Source organism: Mycteria americana, chromosome 18 (genome assembly GCF_035582795.1).
Source record: "Mycteria americana isolate JAX WOST 10 ecotype Jacksonville Zoo and Gardens chromosome 18, USCA_MyAme_1.0, whole genome shotgun sequence".
In the NCBI taxonomy this organism is placed as follows: Eukaryota; Metazoa; Chordata; class Aves; order Ciconiiformes; family Ciconiidae; genus Mycteria; species Mycteria americana.
The window spans coordinates 3,524,673-3,541,766 of record NC_134382.1 but is presented as its reverse complement, the minus strand read 5'-3'; the positions used below and the strand labels follow the sequence as shown (position 1 = coordinate 3,541,766).

Genomic DNA, 17,094 nt, shown 5'->3' with positions numbered 1-17,094 from the left:
CACCGCTTGCAAACTCGGCGTTGCAGCAGTTTGTACTGGAGGCGTAGCTATGCTCTTACACCTCAAGAAGTATTACTAGAAAAGCAAATCGCCCCAAAAAAGGTGTTTTTAGCCCTGTAATAGCTGCCCGGGTTGCACAGGGCTAAGCGATGCCTGGTGCAGGGGACCCGTTTCAGTTCCTGCTGGGTGAGGGCAGCGCAGGCAGGAGAGAGGGGCAGGGGTGCCAGGCTGGTACGGGAAATGCCAGGCTTCGTTTGCGATGAAAAGAGGGAGAGGAAGCGCGGCTGGGGTGGCTGCAAAGGGAAAAGGACATTTTTTTGTCAGGGAAAGTGTAAAACCACTTGCTTGAGGATGGGGCTCTGCCTCCGCGCCGTGCTGGGGCGAAGAGCCGGTCTCCCCCGTGGGAGGTGGTTTTTTGGCTGATATAGGGAATTTGGGGGGGATTATTAGCTACAAACCTGGGATGAGGGACTATAAGACCCTTTAGCAGTGGGATGGGGCCTCAAACCCCCAGAGCAGCCTCCTCGCCTGCTGACTTGCACGCGCCACGCTCCCGAAGACGCGGAGACACGGAGTCCGTCCTCCACCCACCGCAGTTGTCCCCATCCCATAAACCCACCCTTCCCATAACAAAGCCACGTGCTTAAAAATAAAAAAAAAAAAAGGTTTCAAACAACATTTTCAACCCAACAGCCGAGGAAGAAAGGACAGGAGATGGGGAAGAGCTGCGCCCTCAGTGTTAATGCAGCTTTATTGGGAAAACCCTTTATTTTGATGCATCTTCTGATTCATCCTCCAGTTGCAGGACCCAGGCCCGTCCCCGCGTGCTTCAGGGCACCATGTGCCACCATTTGAAGGCGAAGGGCTTACGGCGGACGTTGGTGCCGCAGTGGACGTCGCCGGAGAGGACGTGGTAGGAGAAGTAGTCGTCGATGAAGGTGCAGGTGAGGCCCAGGGGCTCCAGCAGCGCCCGCACCCGCTCCTCCAGGCAGCACTGCCCACCCACCAGCGGTCCGAAGGGCTTGGGGATGCCCAGGTGCCTGCCCAGCACCAGCATGTTCACCTGCAGCCGGAGCAAAAATCAGTGTTTTCCACCCAAAAGGTGTGTTTGCATCAGGTGTGGATGGGAAAAGAGAGGTGGGAGGGCAGGAGGTGCCGGAGGTCTCACCATGTCCGGGAAGAGGGCATCCGCGCGGGAGCCCTTCAGGATGAAGAGCTGGGGGATGTCGATGATGTCCTGCTCGCTCAGGCCCAGCTCCTGCTTCAGGAGGTCGCGGTTCCAGTCGATGCAGCTCTGCAGAGAGGAGGGACCTGGAATTGCACCCCAGGCCATCCCGGCCCCCCAGACCCCATGCACGGACCCCTGTGTGCCCTGTTGCATCCTGCCCAGCTCCTCGCCTGCTCCGTTGCATCCCATCCCATCCCATCCCATCCCATCCCATCCCATCCCATCCCTCTGAGCAACCTCCTGAACCCATCCCCAAACCAAGCAACCTCTTTCCTTCGGTTTTGACGCCCCTGCAGTCATCTCCCAGGGGGACAATGGGCTGGGGTGACCCAGCACCCAAAGGTGCCTGCCTCCTTCATGGCTGCTCTTCTCGCCCGTCTGCTTTCACGCTGCACGGTGCAACTCATGCCGCAGTTTCTTGCTCTTCCCCAGGATGTTTAAAAATGCTCCCCGCACCCAGAAATCACCCGGCAGCGATGCGCAAGCGAGGAGAGCAAATCCGCCCAAATCCATGGGTGCAAAGACCCACCTGCACGTGCTTGTTGTCATTCCTCAGCGACTCATCCGCCAGGATCTCGTCGATGCTTTTCCTCTCAGCGCCCTTCAGCCCTGCGTGGGGACCGGAGCAGAGCGGTAAGGGACACCGGTAAGCGATGCCCGTGGTCCCCACCATGCTACAGGGATGTCCTCACCCGCTCCCTTACCGATGAACTGTGTGGCTTCACCGTGGCCCTGCCTCTGCTTCTCCTTGAAGAGCTTGTAGCAGGCGTTGGGGCTGGCCAAGAGGAGCCGGAAACCCTGCGGGAGAGAGGCCAGGAGTTCACGCTTTGCCGTTGGTGGGATATTTTATCCCACCATCCTGCCGAGAGACACCACGCGGACCCCAAACCCAGCCCCAGGTGTTGCAGGGTGCACGGGATGCCACCATCGCAGGGTGCACGGGATGCCACCCAGGGACTCGCCGGTTTCCAGGAAGCCACCCCAAAAGAAGGTGCGTCACCCAGCCCCCGCGGGGAGGATGCGCCACTGCAAAAAGGGCTTTTTTTTTTGCATTTGCAGAAGATGCCCCGTGCAGGAGCGGAGATGGCTCCAGGAACCGGTACCTTCCTGTCGTAAGTGGGGACGAAGGTGAGGAATTCATCCACGTGGCCCACGCTCAGCCACTCCGAGTAAATCTCCACCGGCGCCTGCACTTTCTGGGCGTAAAGAAAATCCCTGACCACCTTGGACATCCGCCGGCCGGAGGCCCTGGGGAGCAGAGGCAGGAGGAGAAAGCAGGCAGCCGTCACAGCCCTCCGCAAGACTCGCCCCCCTCCTTCCCCCGACCGCCATGCCAAGGGGGGAAGAGGCATCCGCACGTCCCATTTTAACGGGAAACACCAGGAAGAGGCTGGAAATAGTCTGAGCAATATGTATCTATGCTATATAAATTACTGTGTACAAATATATCCTGTATTAATAGATCTACAAGATATATCTACGAGATCTAAGACATCTACAAGATATATTAATATACCTACAAGATATATTACAAGACATATCTACAAGATATATGAATATACCTACAATATATACTCATATATAGTATATTAATATATACAAATATATTACATATTAATATATCTATATTATATATTAGAATCACAGAATGCTTTGGATTGGAAGGGACCTTTACAGGTCATCTAGTCCAACCCCCCTGCAAGAGCAGGGAATATATTAATATATTTATATTATGTATAATATTATTACCTATGTTATATATTAATATATCTATATTATATGTAATATATACCTATTTTATATATTAATATACCTATATTATGTATAATATACACCTATTTTATATATTAATAACTCTATATTATATATAATAGACACCTATTTTATATATTAATATATCTATATTATATAATATATGCCTATATTACATATCAGTATATCTATATTATAAATTTCATATATATATAGGCTGTATATATCTGTAGGCATCTGTGCATTACATCCCCTGTTCTGCTCAGGCACCTTTGGGTTTAATTTCCCCCATCCCTGTGAATCTTAAATAGCTCCTTCCACAGCGCTTTGCGTGGGGGTGAAGTTTTCTTCGACAGACAGCAGCAGGCTGGGAAAACATTAATTAAACTTCTCGTAATATGGGATAATTACGGTCCCGGCGAGGCTGGGAAAATGCCAGTTACCCGCCGCCGTAACCGAAGCAAGCCCCCCGGCTTGCAGCGAGGCTGGCGTTGGAGCATCCCGTTTGTCATCCCGGATCAAACCCCAGCCAGATTCGTCCCCGTTGTTATTTTTCCAGGAAAAGAACCTCCTTTGTGGAGGATTTTGCAGGGCGCTGTTGTTCCCGTGGGGCTGCCTAGCACTGCCTGCCCAGAGCAAAACAGCTTCCAGTTATTCAGGATTTTACCCTTTCCTGGATTTCCCTGCTTTTCCTTTTAATAGGGGGAAAAAAAAATAAGCCCGGATGCTTACAGCGCTGTAGGATCAGAGCAAAAGCAGTTTGGGAAGGGGTAAAAATCGGAGCGATGGCAGGATTTTGTAAGGGACGAAGGAATAACGATGCGGTTTGCACGTTAAATCTGGGATTTGATGGGAACTGGCCCCAGATTCCCATTTTGATGGGAACCAGCCCCAAATTTCTGCTCCGAAGAGTGCAGCCCTTTCTCATACAAGGGTTTTCAGAGCTTCCCTGTGTCCCGGAGGGAGGGTTCAAGCCCCCCGCATCTCACCAAGGCAAGGGGCTGCCGATCAGGATCCGGCCCAGGGGATATTCCTTGCCCCGCACCGTCACGGGTGGGCTGACATCCAGGTTGCCGAAGGAGTCGAGGCTGCAGATGTTTCTCCCGGGGGGCTCACGGGTCACGTAGCCAAAATCGGGGCCCTGGGGAAGAGGGGACCGGTGAGGGGGACCCCGCAGGCAGGGGATTTTGGGGGAAGAAAAGGGGGGTTGGCAATGCAACGACGCACCAGGATCTTTTTAAAAGCAAAATCCTTCAAGCCTCTGTTCCTGGGCGAGTCGAAGACGACAGGGAAGGTCTTGTGCGGCGCTTCCACATAGCCGAACTCCAGCTCATCCTATTGTGGGAAGAAGAGGAGGAGGATGAAGGCTCCTGGTGGGGTGATAGCTATCTCGGCAAGGTGTGCGGTGAGGGTGGAGCAGGAAATGGGGCAAACCTGGCAAAGCCCGGCCGCTGCCCTTAAGCCCGAGGGAGGCGGCTGCCTTGCCCTCCCGGGGGGGTGACACCCCAGCTGGCACCGCCGCGCCTGGCACCGGTCACCTCCGGGGAAGCAGCACGTGGCCACAACGGGCAGGGAAGCGGGGCGGGGACGGCAGGGCTTGGGCACGCTGTGGGAAGCACACGGCACATCCAGCCGGTATACACCGTGTCCTCCTGGGGATACACTGTGGGGACCCTCTTGCAATGTCCTGTAGGGTCTCTTTTGCAATGGGGTCCCTCTTGCAATGCCCCACGCCGTCCCTTTTGCAGTGGAGACCCCCTTGCAATGCCCTACGCGGTCCCTCTTGCAATGGGGCCCCTCTTGCAATGTGCCCTGGGGTCCCCTTTTGAAACAGGGTACCTCTTGCAATGCCCCACGGGATCCCTCTTGCAATGCCCCACGGGATCCCTCTTGCAATGCCCCACGGGATCGCTCTTGCAATGCAATGCGCCCGCTGGGTCCCTGGGCAACGTCCCTGTCTGTGCTGGTTGCCACCAGCAGCAGCATTTCCCTGTGCTTTAGTTCACGGTTGCCTGGTTCACCTCTTAGCACCCAGGGGCTTCCCTGAGCAACGCAGCCGATCCCTCCCAGGGATGCCAGCGACGGGGGTGACACCCTACGTGCCCCAGGAGCCTGTAAGGGACCAGAAGAGCCGCATATTATAAGCATCGATTGATGACCTGGATCCAGCGGTCACTGCGGGTTTCCACCTCCGAGCAGATGGTCAGCTTGCAGTTGGCTTTCTTCAGCAGGACCTGGAGCCCTTCCAGAAAGACTTTGTTGGAGTCTGAGCCCTGCTGGATGCTGGAGAGAGAGGAAGGAGCAAACGCTGCAAGGGGGGATCACGAGAAGCCCCCCCAGCCCCCACCATGCAGCCCATTCCTCATTCCTAAACGTGCTGGGTAGCAGTCCTGCATGAGGTTGACCCTGGAGAGGGTCCTCCAGCCTTTCTCCTTGGGGTTGCAATGAGTGCAGCAGTGCCAGCAGGCTCCCTACGCAAATATTGCCTCCTGTATAGAATGCATAAAGCCTGGCTCACCCTATAGCAGCAAGGAAGGGTCAAAAGAGCCTCCTTGGAGAGTCCCCCAAGGTAGGAGAGCAATGGGGTGACTTCCCTCCTACCTGCAGACAAAAACCTCCATAGGCTGCTGGGTGTTGGGCGTCATTATCCAGGGTGCCACGCGGAAAACCACCGTATCCGTGAAAATCGGGGTGCCTGGCGAATTCTGCGAGGGGCGAAATGCCGGGGAGCAGCGGTTGAAAACCCCACCATTGGGGAGATTTTGCAGGGGAGAGGACAAACCACACATACCTTATGGGGGACCTCCAGCAAGCTGGCGCTGAAGGAAACCAACCCGGAGAAACCCACATCGGGGAAAGCTAACCCTTCAACGTAGAAGGTATTTTCTCCACCACCGACATGGTCCAGCATGTAGGAGAGCTTGTCCGGCCCCAACACGGGTTTGTAGTGTGGGTGTGAGTCACTCCCTGAAGAAACACCGAAATACCCAACCCAAGACAGGGTGACCAACCTGTCCACCGGGCTGGAAGGAGGCACCAGCAAGGAGGTGGCTGATGCCAGCGTGGTTTACAGAGGAGTGGGTGTGCCTCCTCTTCTCTGGGGAACACACTTGATCTTCCTTGTACAAAGAGGACTCTATACCCTCAGGTCCAACCCTTTCAGGGTGCATGGCTCGAGTTAAGCATCTAATGATATACTTGGGTTCCCTGACCTGATTTTTGGCAGGGAGCTGCTGAGGATCCAGCTGCCAGGGTGTTCAAAGGCAAAACGCGCTGCCCGACGAGATGGGCTGCTTTGGCGGTTGGGTCATCGCCCGCACCAAAAAGGTGCCGGGAGCCACGTGGGGGTTATCCGCCCCGTGGGAATGTCAAAGTTGCAGCAACCCCGGTGAGAAAAGCCTTTTTTAATCCTTTTTCCCTTGATTTTTTCCATAGAATGCCATCTTCTACAACAGCAGAGGAACTTTGGGGATAAATGAGTGTTTCCAGCAATCGGAGGTGCCCAGCCCTTGGCCATGGTGAACAAAAAAATTAGGGTTTGCCCATCTTGGGGTCATGCACAGATATCTGGGAAGGAAGGAAGAAATACTCACGGATAGCATGGAACACCCGCACTTTATCCGCTTCCGACTCGGGGATGTGCAGGACCACCTTGTACTCAGCAAAGATAGCGCTGGGACCTTGAGTCCGCAGCAGCATGACGGACATGTCCTGAAGGTCTGCGGGGGGGGAAAGATGGAGAGAGGGGACATGGAGAGAGGAGATGGAGGGGTTGCAAGTGGGAAACACCCCGGTGAGACCTTTTGGGTCCCCTCACGCTGCGAATGATACCCTACCTGCAGTGGTCCGTATGTCCACCTGACCGCTGTCCGTCCCCCCTGCACCGGGGCTGTCCCGGTCGCAGTTGACCAGCAGCACAGCACCTTGCCCATCCGGACCCCACGTCCACTTGGCCTGGAGGAAAAGCACCCAAAGGGGATGGGAGAAAGATTTCTCCCATCCCAGCCTCCTCCCGGATGGGGGAAAACCCCACAACCATGACCACGCTCGAAGGACATTCCACAACATGCAGTCAAGGCTAGTGGGGAGACAGCAGAGGTGCTTTCAAGCCACTGAATTTCCTAACCTCAGCTTCTAGGAGGGCCAGCAAAGACTATTTCAAACAGATCTCATCTTCTAACAAGCCAGAGAGTATCTGCCAGGCCTCATCTGGACAACACTACGCCATTTCTAGAAATGCATCTCACCTCGATGTACAATTTGTGCTGCCGATTGAGCTGCAGCTAATTACCCGGGTGCTTGGGCATATGCAGATTTCTTGCCAAAGAGGTAAATCCCTTGCTGTTTGCTGAACTTGCAGCTGACTCATTTAGTGGCATGTTTCAAGTCCAAAAACAAAAAAAAAAAAAAAAGAAAAGGAAAAAAAAGCAGAGTGTTTTCTCCTACGTGATCCTCGGGGCTGGACTGGAGAGGTAGGAGATTCTGGCACGGAATAAGAAAATAAAGTCTTTTCCTCCTCAATTAGTAGGTTGAGAATTTGCGAGGTTATTTGCCCTAATTCAGACACCAGCGACACCACCCAAGTCCCTCTCCCTCCTGGAGATTTTCGGGGAAGAGACTGCAAACGGGTACACCCTGCGTTAACCCTCCATACGTTGCCTACAGCAAAGCTTCTCATTACCTTGTCCTTCCCTTTGCTCTTCACTCTGCCATTACGGTTCAAGTCCACGTCCAGGGATACCTCTGAAACATCAAGAGAGAAGGAAGCCACTGGCAGGGGAATGAGCTCTCGGTGGCATTTTGGGTTCATTCTTGGCACTAGCCACGAGTCATCCAACACCAACTCCACCTTCACGCCCCAAAGCTGCTCCAGACCCGACGTCTCCAACAAAATGCCAGTAGAAAAGCCAACTCGATGGCTTTTTCATGGCTTTCCCCCTTCAGCCTCCAGCTATCTTCTCCTGTCTTGGTTCCCCCAGCAGGGACGTAGCCACTTCATGGCATATTTTGTGTTTTCACCAATTTCATATTGACTGTAGCATTTTTCATGAAGCCGAAACACGGTGGAGGCATGAAAGTGTTTTCACCATGGGTGAGTGGACACCTAAATAATTACTAGGCTTGATGTAACGTTTGAGAAGGACTTTCCCTTACAGAGCTCTTCTTGGCCCAAATCTCTGCTTCTGCTGCCATAAAGCAGAGGTTTACCAGCAACCTCATCCAAACCCTACCTAAATCTGTATCAAGCCTATCTTAATACAGAAACTCCTCCGAATCGGATATATGGTGTGTGGAAAACACAGGCACTGAAGCAGAGATTGTCCTTCTCCTTGATGCAGAGAGGAGGACATGGAGAAGCTGGAAATGAAGCTCTAAATCTAAGCAAGCAAAGAGCATTTGTAAGGCAAAAGCCCTGCGGACAGCGGTGGCCCCAGATGGCTCCAGTGGAGCCCATCAGTCATGGGACGTGGGAAACCATCAGCCTCTTCAGGTGCAATTTTGGGAGGCATATGCATGACTTAAGGACACAGGTCTGACTGTCATGTGAATGCTTTAGAAAATCCCAAATTTAGGGTAATTAATCCATCCAAGTGGAAGGCTCTGCATCCAGACTGGTTGTCTAGACTCCCTTTGTAGTCAGCAGAGGAAAATAGGCATTTCAAGGGAATGATTCATCTCATCCTAAACTTCTAAAATAGGTCAGACAACTACACTTTGGTGCCTATTCCTCTCCACTAGCTGCAACGGAGGTTGAGGAGGGGGATGTGGGCCAAAGTTGGGTGAGATGGTCTCCTTTGGATCCTCTTCCGCCAACGCAATGGTCTTGGCAAGTGGAGGAGGATGTTTGGTGTGTGTGTTGGGTGGGGACGCGGCCCAGCCTGTGTCTTTTTTGCACCATATAAGGCAGCATAATAACATTTTAATTATTTCCCTCTTGCTTGTCAGCATCAGTCAACACCCAAACCTTCATTGCACATTGCAGATGGGCAGCCCGCGCCCCCCACTTAACTCCCGTCCCATGAACCCAACTAGATCTTGGCATCAGAAAGGGTTGGCCGGGTTTGAACAAGCGTTGTTGTAATACTTACCTACGCAGGTGAGATACAACCAAGCCACCGAAAGCTCATTGCCTTCCTGTCCATAGTATGAAATCTTAACCTGCAAAGACATCACCAAACCATGACCCAAGACCCATGTCCCGTCATGCTGAGTAGGTCTTTCCACTCATTGGGTTGACCAACCAACGTTATACAACAAGCTCTTGGAGGGTTCATCCAAGCCGTTCTCCATTAATCATAGTTCAACAGAACCATTTCTGCCTACTTCAGCGCAAAAACAGGCACAGAAAAAGCTACGGTTGGAGTATTTTTGCTGCCTGGCATGGAGTTTCTGACATCACCTTTTGCAACCACCACTATCTCATGTTTAGGGCACAAAATGTGATCTTCTCCTTCTTAGTTTTGTTTTTCATACACAATAATTACACAATTCTTTTAAAGTTTAAGTTGAGGTTTCTCCATAAAAATGAGCCCACTGTCAGCACTACCTAGAAATGCTCAAGCCTGCCCATAATCCTCCCTTCTTTCCTGGAAAATTTGACTTATTCTTCCCATTTTGGTGCATAAAAAGAAACTAACCTTATTGTCATTGACGGTCCTGCTGGTGACATCAATGGTCACTACAACCTCTATATCGGGATCTAGGGGCCATCTGGAGTTAATCATGGGTTTTGTCATGGGGCTGTGGATGACGTGGACCATAACCGTGGAGGTGGCATGGACTTCAAATGACGTGGCACCTTTGGGGATAGATCTGAAACAGAAAGCAGCATTGGGTTACAGACCAAGTTGTCCCTCCTGTTCTCCTCTGTGGAGCCAAATACTTGAACCTGGAATTAAAATCCAGCCTTAATTGGGTGGAAAGGACTCAGAAACCATCTCTGGGTGATGAAATGCATCATCTGAATTTTATATGTATTATCTCTGTGGCGGTGTTAAGCAAGCAGAGCTCCCACTGGAGCTTCTGCACGTCTGTCCGTGGTTAAGCCTAGATTGCAAATCACTGAAGTTTGGGCATCCAACCTCCCTCCACAACACCCAAAATTTCAGCATCCCATGACAAAACCCCAACAGAGAGCCAGGACAATTTTTGATGTCAACCATCCAGGGAGATGGTTATCGTGGGACCATACCCTGACCCAAGAGATGCCCAAACTGGAGCGGAACCTGAATCCAAGCGTGGAGAACTCGCACCCCACCTGCATGACATCCCTCTCCTTTGAAGTGCTGCCTACCTGCTCATTACAGCCCCGGCACCTCCATCCCAGGAGCACGAGTGCTCTGACCTGTCTGCCGTCGGGAGCCAGCCTCCCCGTCCGCACGCAGAAAGGGACAGGGTGGTAAATTTTAACAGCGAGAACAACAACAAAAAAAACCACGCAGAAGAGATTTATTCCCAGTGTTGCTCTTGGCATGGCATCCCTGGTGCCTGCAGCAGCTTATAAAGGGAGATTAAAGCATCATCTCTCTTGTCACCCCTCATATTTAACATTGCGCAACGTTGTAAATCCACCTGCATGCTGTTGTGCACCATGACTTCTCAAATTTGGGTCTATTTGCCCTGATTTTACAGCCCTCACACCTCAGTGTCACCACTGGATTCCCACCATGCTCTCATTTTCTGCCCCAAAACAGCCCAAACCACAGTCAAATCAATCACCGAGTTCCCCCCAGCCAGTGCTCTCTGGGAAGAAAATGATCCCATCTTTTTAGTTGAAAGATCATCTGCCATCCGCTTTTTTGGACCAAAGCTCAAATTTGCTACTGAGGAGCCAAATCAGCCCATTTTGTGGCTCGGGCTCCATGTTTAAATGGGACTGAGCTTGCTTTGAGTCCAAATCCAGGAAAAAAAAATTGCAAATAATTGGTTTTATACATTCCCATCTGGCTGAGAGATAAAACAATACTTTTTTAGGGCAGCTAAAGCTCAATCTGAAGCTCTTTTGGGGGACGATGGCATGTCCTGGCCCAGCTCCAACACACAACCCCAATAATTGCCCCGGATGCAATGCCGACTGGCTTGTCCTGTAGTATCTATCATTATAAATGTGATTTATTAAATAATGACAATGTAACAGCAGGGTAAATCCAGCCTCGTATCTGGCCAATAAAGCAACCGCCATATTTAATGCTGGAAAAATCTCTTTTTGTGCAATCACCCCTGCAAACCCGCTGGTGGATTTTTTCTGCCTGAGCCACACATTTTATTCTTTCCCCCATTTTAGCTCCAGCCAAGTTGCTCATCTTGAATTGCTCTTGCCTAATGTTTTCACAGCCAGAAATAGATCCCGCTCAGCCGGGGTGTGCATGGGCTTTGCCTGCAAATCGTCATGGCTCGGCTACACTTCGACGCCTTGCGTTTGCCAGAGCCAACATCCCTCCCTGGGGTGCAGCTCCCCATGGGACGTCATCCCCTAAAACAGACGCAGTGGGACGTGTCCCCCATGCACCAAAAAAGCTTGTCAAATCCATGGATGAACTCCTGATGTGGGCTCAAAATGAGGTCTGACTTTCCCCCTAGCACCCATTTCTCCTCCAAATGAAGAGCAAAAACACATTGGGCTCCCCCAAACCCCATCAGCCCTATGGAAAACGATGGGGATACCCCAATCCCAAGCCTTACCGGCGCATATCGAGGAAGACCTCAGTACCCAACACGCAGACGCCATAGCTGGCGTGGCTGGTGGACATCTGCACGACGTGTCGTTGGGGCATGATGTGCCGGGGACAGCGGCCGCATGCGAAGGAAGCTGCTGCCTGGCTTTGTAGGTAAACCAGCACAACTGGATTAAAAGGCAGGGGAATTTAACTCCTCCTTCCGTCAATGACGGGGTTTAGCCAGGGGACCCTGCCGTCTCCACCTCCACCACCCAGCAAGCTGCCGCCCCGCTCGGGGAGATGGAGGCGATAAGGCAGCCCCTGGAGGGGACGGGCGGCTCCGGGGAGGGGACACGGGGCAGGACAGGGTGGGTGACACCCAGCCCTGCCGCAGGATGCTCGGCAGCAAGCTCTTTTGGGGCTTATTCTCAACCTTTTATTCCCTTATAGCTCCATATAAGGACTCCAAAGCTTAATGCATTAAACATTTCAACTCCTCCTCTTGTGCAACGTGGTTGTTTAGGGTTATTACAATACACAGTATCATTAAAATAAAGCATTTTCTTTAAAACGACCCAAATTTTTCATCTAGCCTCTCCACAGGTGACTCATGGCCCCGGCTACCCCATTAGGGCAATGCCCGAATAAAGCCTAACAAGAGGAAATGTTTGTTCAGGTCGGTCCTTCCCATCATAACAACTCCCAAGGAGTGCAACGGGCAGAAATGGGTGCAGGGAAAACTGGTTATTTGGCAGGCAGGGAAGGGGAAAAAACACAAACAACAACAAAACAACAAGAGGCTTTCAGTGGAAATTAAAAGTTCTCGGTGTTTTGCTTGGACCTTGCGTTCCAGAGGAATTGGGGGTTTTGGGCATGCAGCAAAGCTCCCACGGGAAACATTCCTATTGCTGGAAGATGTCATCTACCGGAGAGAGCCAGCTCTATCCGGGCCATCCCAGGAGGCTTTACCTGCCTGCGAAGAGGGAAACTGGGTGAGATTAATCCTGCTGATCCTGGGCAGGAGGTCTCCGCCATGCTTGGGGATGGAGACGGCAGCTAAGGTGGAGGAAAAAGGCAGCACGGGGATGGAGAGCGCATCGACAGCCCCGTTGCCGCAAGGTTCGGCCTCATAGCAAAGGGGGCATGGGGCGATGTGGTCACGTTAGCGATGCAATGGGCAGGAGAGGGCTGGAGCCAGGAGAAGTTTGGAGGCTGGAGCCCAGCTTTCCGAGCGGCAGGACCCCTTGCAAGCCAAAAAGGTCAAAGCAAGCTCGGCGGAGCTAGAAGGACTGGTCCCCACCGCTGCACCGAGCTGCACGTCCTCAGCCAGAGGAGCAGCAACCTTCCCCTGCAAGATCAAACCAGCTGCTTTAAACATCTCCCAGCCAGTCTACATTAAAGGGCTGCTTCCGACTTTAATTGCAGCAGAAAAAAAAAAAAACAACAGCACCGTGTCTCGTACGCGAACACGGCTTTAATAAGATCGTGGGAGCCTGCCGGGGCAGCCAGGATGCTCGAGTGGGGAACGCTAGCAGCATTTCCAGGCTCTCCAGGACCTCACCTTGCTTGAGATTTTAGATAAAATCCTGTTTCCCGAAACCCAGAATGAGCCAAACTCCTGATGTTCACAGATGTGAATTTTGTTGGTTCTCAAGCCTTCCTGGGGGAGCACAAGCCTTCACGCACCCCTAAAGCCCTTCGAGCTGGGGCGAAGCAGAGCTGGCACAGGGGGTGAGGAGCTCATTGCATCCTCCGAGGAAGAGTCTTGGCCACGGCAGCATCTCTACCAAAGAGAGCTGCAAGTTGGATTTCCCACTCGTGGCTGCTGGTCACACTGGTTTGGACTGGGCACGGTGCTGAGCTTGCCGCCTGCTGTGATTTTAGCATCACATCCTGCTTGGCTGGTTTGAGCCCTGTGCCGGACAGGGAACACACCTTAATCCCCACAGGGTCAGGTTGGTACAGTCTGTAATCTGGAGGGAGGTGGAGGATGGTGGTTTCAGGCTCCCAGCAAGCGCGAGGGCTTCAGCAGAGGGTTTGAGAGCACGTGCTTCTCCAAACCCACGCAGGATCACACCTATCCAGAAAGGATGGAGACACGGTGCTGAAACCTCATCTTCATTTTGGGTTTGGGGTTTTTTTTTTTCAGCAAGTTTAGTCACGGCACATTTCGAGCCGCCACGGTCACTGTGGATGCTCGCTCAAGCCCAAAACACCTCGTCTTCATTGGGTGGTACCTACACTCACCTCTTCTTCCTCCTCCACCTGCTATTAGCACCGACATGCCCGTGCACAGGGAGAATGACAATTTTAAGTCATCTAGCCCATTCAGAGCTGAGTGTTTCTTCCTAATAACACCTTCTCCCAAGAAGTTGCTATTAAGATCCCTGGTACACCACGGATGGGATCCCGCCTCTCCATCAGATTGAGTGAGCTTGGTCAGCCTTGTTTTTTGGGGCTCACTTCATCTTTTTCCCCAATTTCAGCCTGTTTCGAGCCATGATGGAGCAAGACCCAACTCCTCAGTGCTTCCCCAGGAAACCCACTAATAGCCCAGACTCCCTCGGGACGTTTCTTCTCACCCATCCTGCACCACCACCCTGTCAAGGAAAGTTTGATAATCTCTCTAAGCCAATAATTACACCTTATTTATTACTCTGCGTGCGTAGTTGCAGGCAGGAACTTTTAAGAGCCATGCCAGCCTAATTACTTGCAAGAAGGCAAGGCATCGAGCCAGTTATCAAGTCCCGCTCGGCATTGCATGAGGGTTTATTTTCTTTAGGTGCATAGCTGTAACAACATGGCAGGAGCATCCCAGGCGGGCACCAAGTCTCCTCCCAGGGACCTGCCTTACCCGTCCCGCTTGGAAGCCAGGGAAGAAGGGCAGGAAAATGGTTTGGTCCCGTAAAAAAATGCTTTTAAAGCCAGTAAAACCTGAGAGAGGTTTTACTGGCTTTACAAAACAGCACTTGTCAGAGCTGGCTTTGCAACCCCCTTCTCCTAGGCGAGAAGGCATCAAGAATCCCCCTCCATCCTTTCTTCTCCCCAAAATAAAGGTGTCTGCCTGCTGGAAGACTTCGTACCTGGCAATCCAAGAGCAAAGCACACCATAAAACTGCTTTTTCCTCTGGGGCTGGAGCCACGCACGCACCCCACGCTCACCCTGCCCACACTCTCCCCCAGCTTTGCATTAAATTTGCTGCCCTATAAATATCTCCCTCGCTGGGGGTGCTGGATGCCTCCCCCAGGAGAGCAATAAAGCCACGAGTGGGCTCAGCTTCACCCAAGCTCCTTCATCCTTGCCGGTGGGTTGGTTTCGCCTCCTCGAAGCTGCCTACCTCTTCCAAAATAAAGCCAGTGCAGGCAGGAATGGGCAGGAACGGGCAGCGCCTCGTGGCTCGATTGGGACGGGCACCTGTTTGCACCTCCTAAACGCGAAAGGTCAGCTTGAAAGGACTCCGTGAGGGGAACATTTCCCTCCTACTCTTCGCAATAAGGCACATGCCTGCAGGAAGAGAGCCGCAAAACCACCCCGAAACCCCTCACCAAGCACCCATGGAGCTTAAAACCCCCTTGTACGCACCGGCTCGGTCCTCCTCGGGGAGGAGATGCTGGGCGATGCGCACGTGAAAACCCTCAGGAATCAGCTCGCCGAGGTTGTTTGCAAGCTCCAGCGCTGGGATCTGTTCCCAGGTCCTCGAAATTAGGGCAGGCAGAGATCCATCAGCAGCGGGGAAGTTTATGCAGAGCAGCTCCTAATCCAGCAGATCTGATTTTTAAAAAAACCAGAGAACTCCTCTGACCAGACTGACTATAGCAATGAAATCACGAGCCTCCAGACATCTACATGTCTGTATACATGCATATCTATATACGCGTCCTGTGATGGTTTACCATGTCTGATCTTCCACCTGATAGCACAGAGCAGAGCCTGCATCATGAATAGCACTTTTGCCTCCTGAAAAATCCCATTCTTGCAGCATAAACCAAGGTTTATTTAGCAACTCGTGGGGGGAATCACCCAGGCTTTCGCTGCAACGGTGACAGACGGGTCCTCACACTTGTCCCCAGCACTGGACGCAGATACGGAGAGGGTGCCTCAGCCACCTCTCCCCAGTGCAATTGCCCCTCTCCTTCCTCCCCAAATGAGATATTGCAACGGGTGGGTGCTTTGCCAAAGCCTCTGCAAGAAGGATTTAGTATTTTCCTCACTGCCAGCATAGCTGCAGGTCCATGAAGACCTCCAGAGACTTGCAAAGGCCCCAAGAAGCTTTGAAAGACCTCTAAGGCTTGCAAAGAACCCAGGAAGCTTACAAGGACCCTGCATGGCTTGCAAAGAACCCAGGAAGCTTACAAGGACCCTGCATGGCTTGCAAAGAACCCAGGAAGCTTACAAGGACCCTGCATGGCTTGCAAAGAACCCCAAAGTTTTTCAGAGTCTCCAGGAAGCTTGCAAAGACTCCGAGAAGATTTGAGAGACCCCAGAAGGCTTGCAAAGACCCTGCATGGTTTGCAAAGACCAAACTTGGTTTCCAAAAACCCCAGGAAGCTTGCAAAGGCCCCATCCTCCTTCCATGCCAATCCCTCAAAGACAGGGACCTGTGCAGTGGTGGGAAAATGGGCTCTGCCAGCCCCCTGGGCAGCCAGGGCCACCCAAAAAAACCCCAGAGCCACCCAAAAATCCTCAAAGCCACCAGGCTTTCAATCCTATATTTGCTAGAGGGTAACACTTGCTCCTAAGGGTCCACAGGTTTCCATCTGCCTGGCAAGCGCCAGGGGCTTTTACCCATACCAGCACCATCACGCCAGCTGGACCATAGGGGTTATAAATATATTTGCATATAGATGTATAAAACAAAACCTGTGACCAGCCAGAAACACTCCAGCTGATTTTAAAAAACACAAGTGATGTGGTCACCTTGGGGTCTTTCTGTAAGATGGGAGGGATTTGGGGTTGGGGGTTTTTTTTGAAGAAAAGGAGGATTTAAATAGCACGTGTTTTCCCTACTGATAACTAAAATACTAAATCCTCAGGTGCAGGAATTGAGAAGTGACAATGGTAAAAGAGAAGCTGCTTTTTGCTCATTTTCTTCCAAGCTGATGGGTTTACACCTCTATTTCCCCAGCCCACGGGTCTCAGGAGAGCGCAGGGAGGTGAGGCCACGTGGCCCATGCAATGCCAGCTGCTGGCTCTGCTTTGGGGTAAAAAGAGGGAAAAGAAGTCACGTACAGTGCCGGAGAACAGAGCCTGCTTGTGCAAACGCAATGTAGTTTTGGTTTGGGGTTCACGATGTAGTTTTGGTTTCTTTTCTTTTTTTTTTTTTTCCTTCTTTTTAAATTACTTCACTTTCTGGTTCCTCTTTCACCAGTGTTTCTTACTACTGGTGGTTTAGACAGGAGTTAAACAGAACCGCGATGCTTCTCAGAAGAAGGAACATTCTCCAGTTGTCAGCAGGT

At 51.9% G+C, this 17,094-nt stretch overlaps 1 protein-coding gene across 1 annotated transcript; it reads right to left on the bottom strand.

The window, feature by feature from the left end:
- Window positions 1-796: 796 nt before the first annotated feature.
- LOC142418446 (protein-arginine deiminase type-1-like) lies at window positions 797-11,754 on the bottom strand. Its single transcript, XM_075520280.1, has 16 exons — window positions 11,663-11,754; window positions 9,619-9,793; window positions 9,070-9,139; window positions 7,662-7,723; window positions 6,817-6,934; window positions 6,574-6,699; window positions 5,772-5,947; window positions 5,582-5,685; window positions 5,140-5,263; window positions 4,208-4,315; window positions 3,970-4,121; window positions 2,332-2,476; window positions 1,933-2,026; window positions 1,758-1,837; window positions 1,169-1,294; window positions 797-1,063 (listed from the first exon to the last, which is right to left on the bottom strand). The coding sequence occupies exons 1-16, from the start codon at window positions 11,752-11,754 to the stop codon at window positions 830-832; spliced, it is 1,986 nt and encodes a 661-aa protein (XP_075376395.1). The 3' UTR covers window positions 797-829.
- Between the last annotated feature and the right edge of the window lie 5,340 nt (window positions 11,755-17,094).

What these genes read in the sequence shown, in the direction of transcription:
- LOC142418446 (XM_075520280.1), bottom strand. Translation starts at nt 11,754, where the DNA reads ATGCCCCAACGACACGTCGTGCAGATGTCCACCAGCCACGCCAGCTAT. An exon ending in GCAGTGACCGCTGGATCCAG is followed by an intron (nt 4,316 to 5,139) that starts GTCATCAATCGA and finishes TTCCCACAATAG; the next exon opens with GATGAGCTGGAGTTCGGCTA. An exon ending in ATGCCCTCTTCCCGGACATG is followed by an intron (nt 1,064 to 1,168) that starts GTGAGACCTCCG and finishes CTCCGGCTGCAG; the next exon opens with GTGAACATGCTGGTGCTGGG.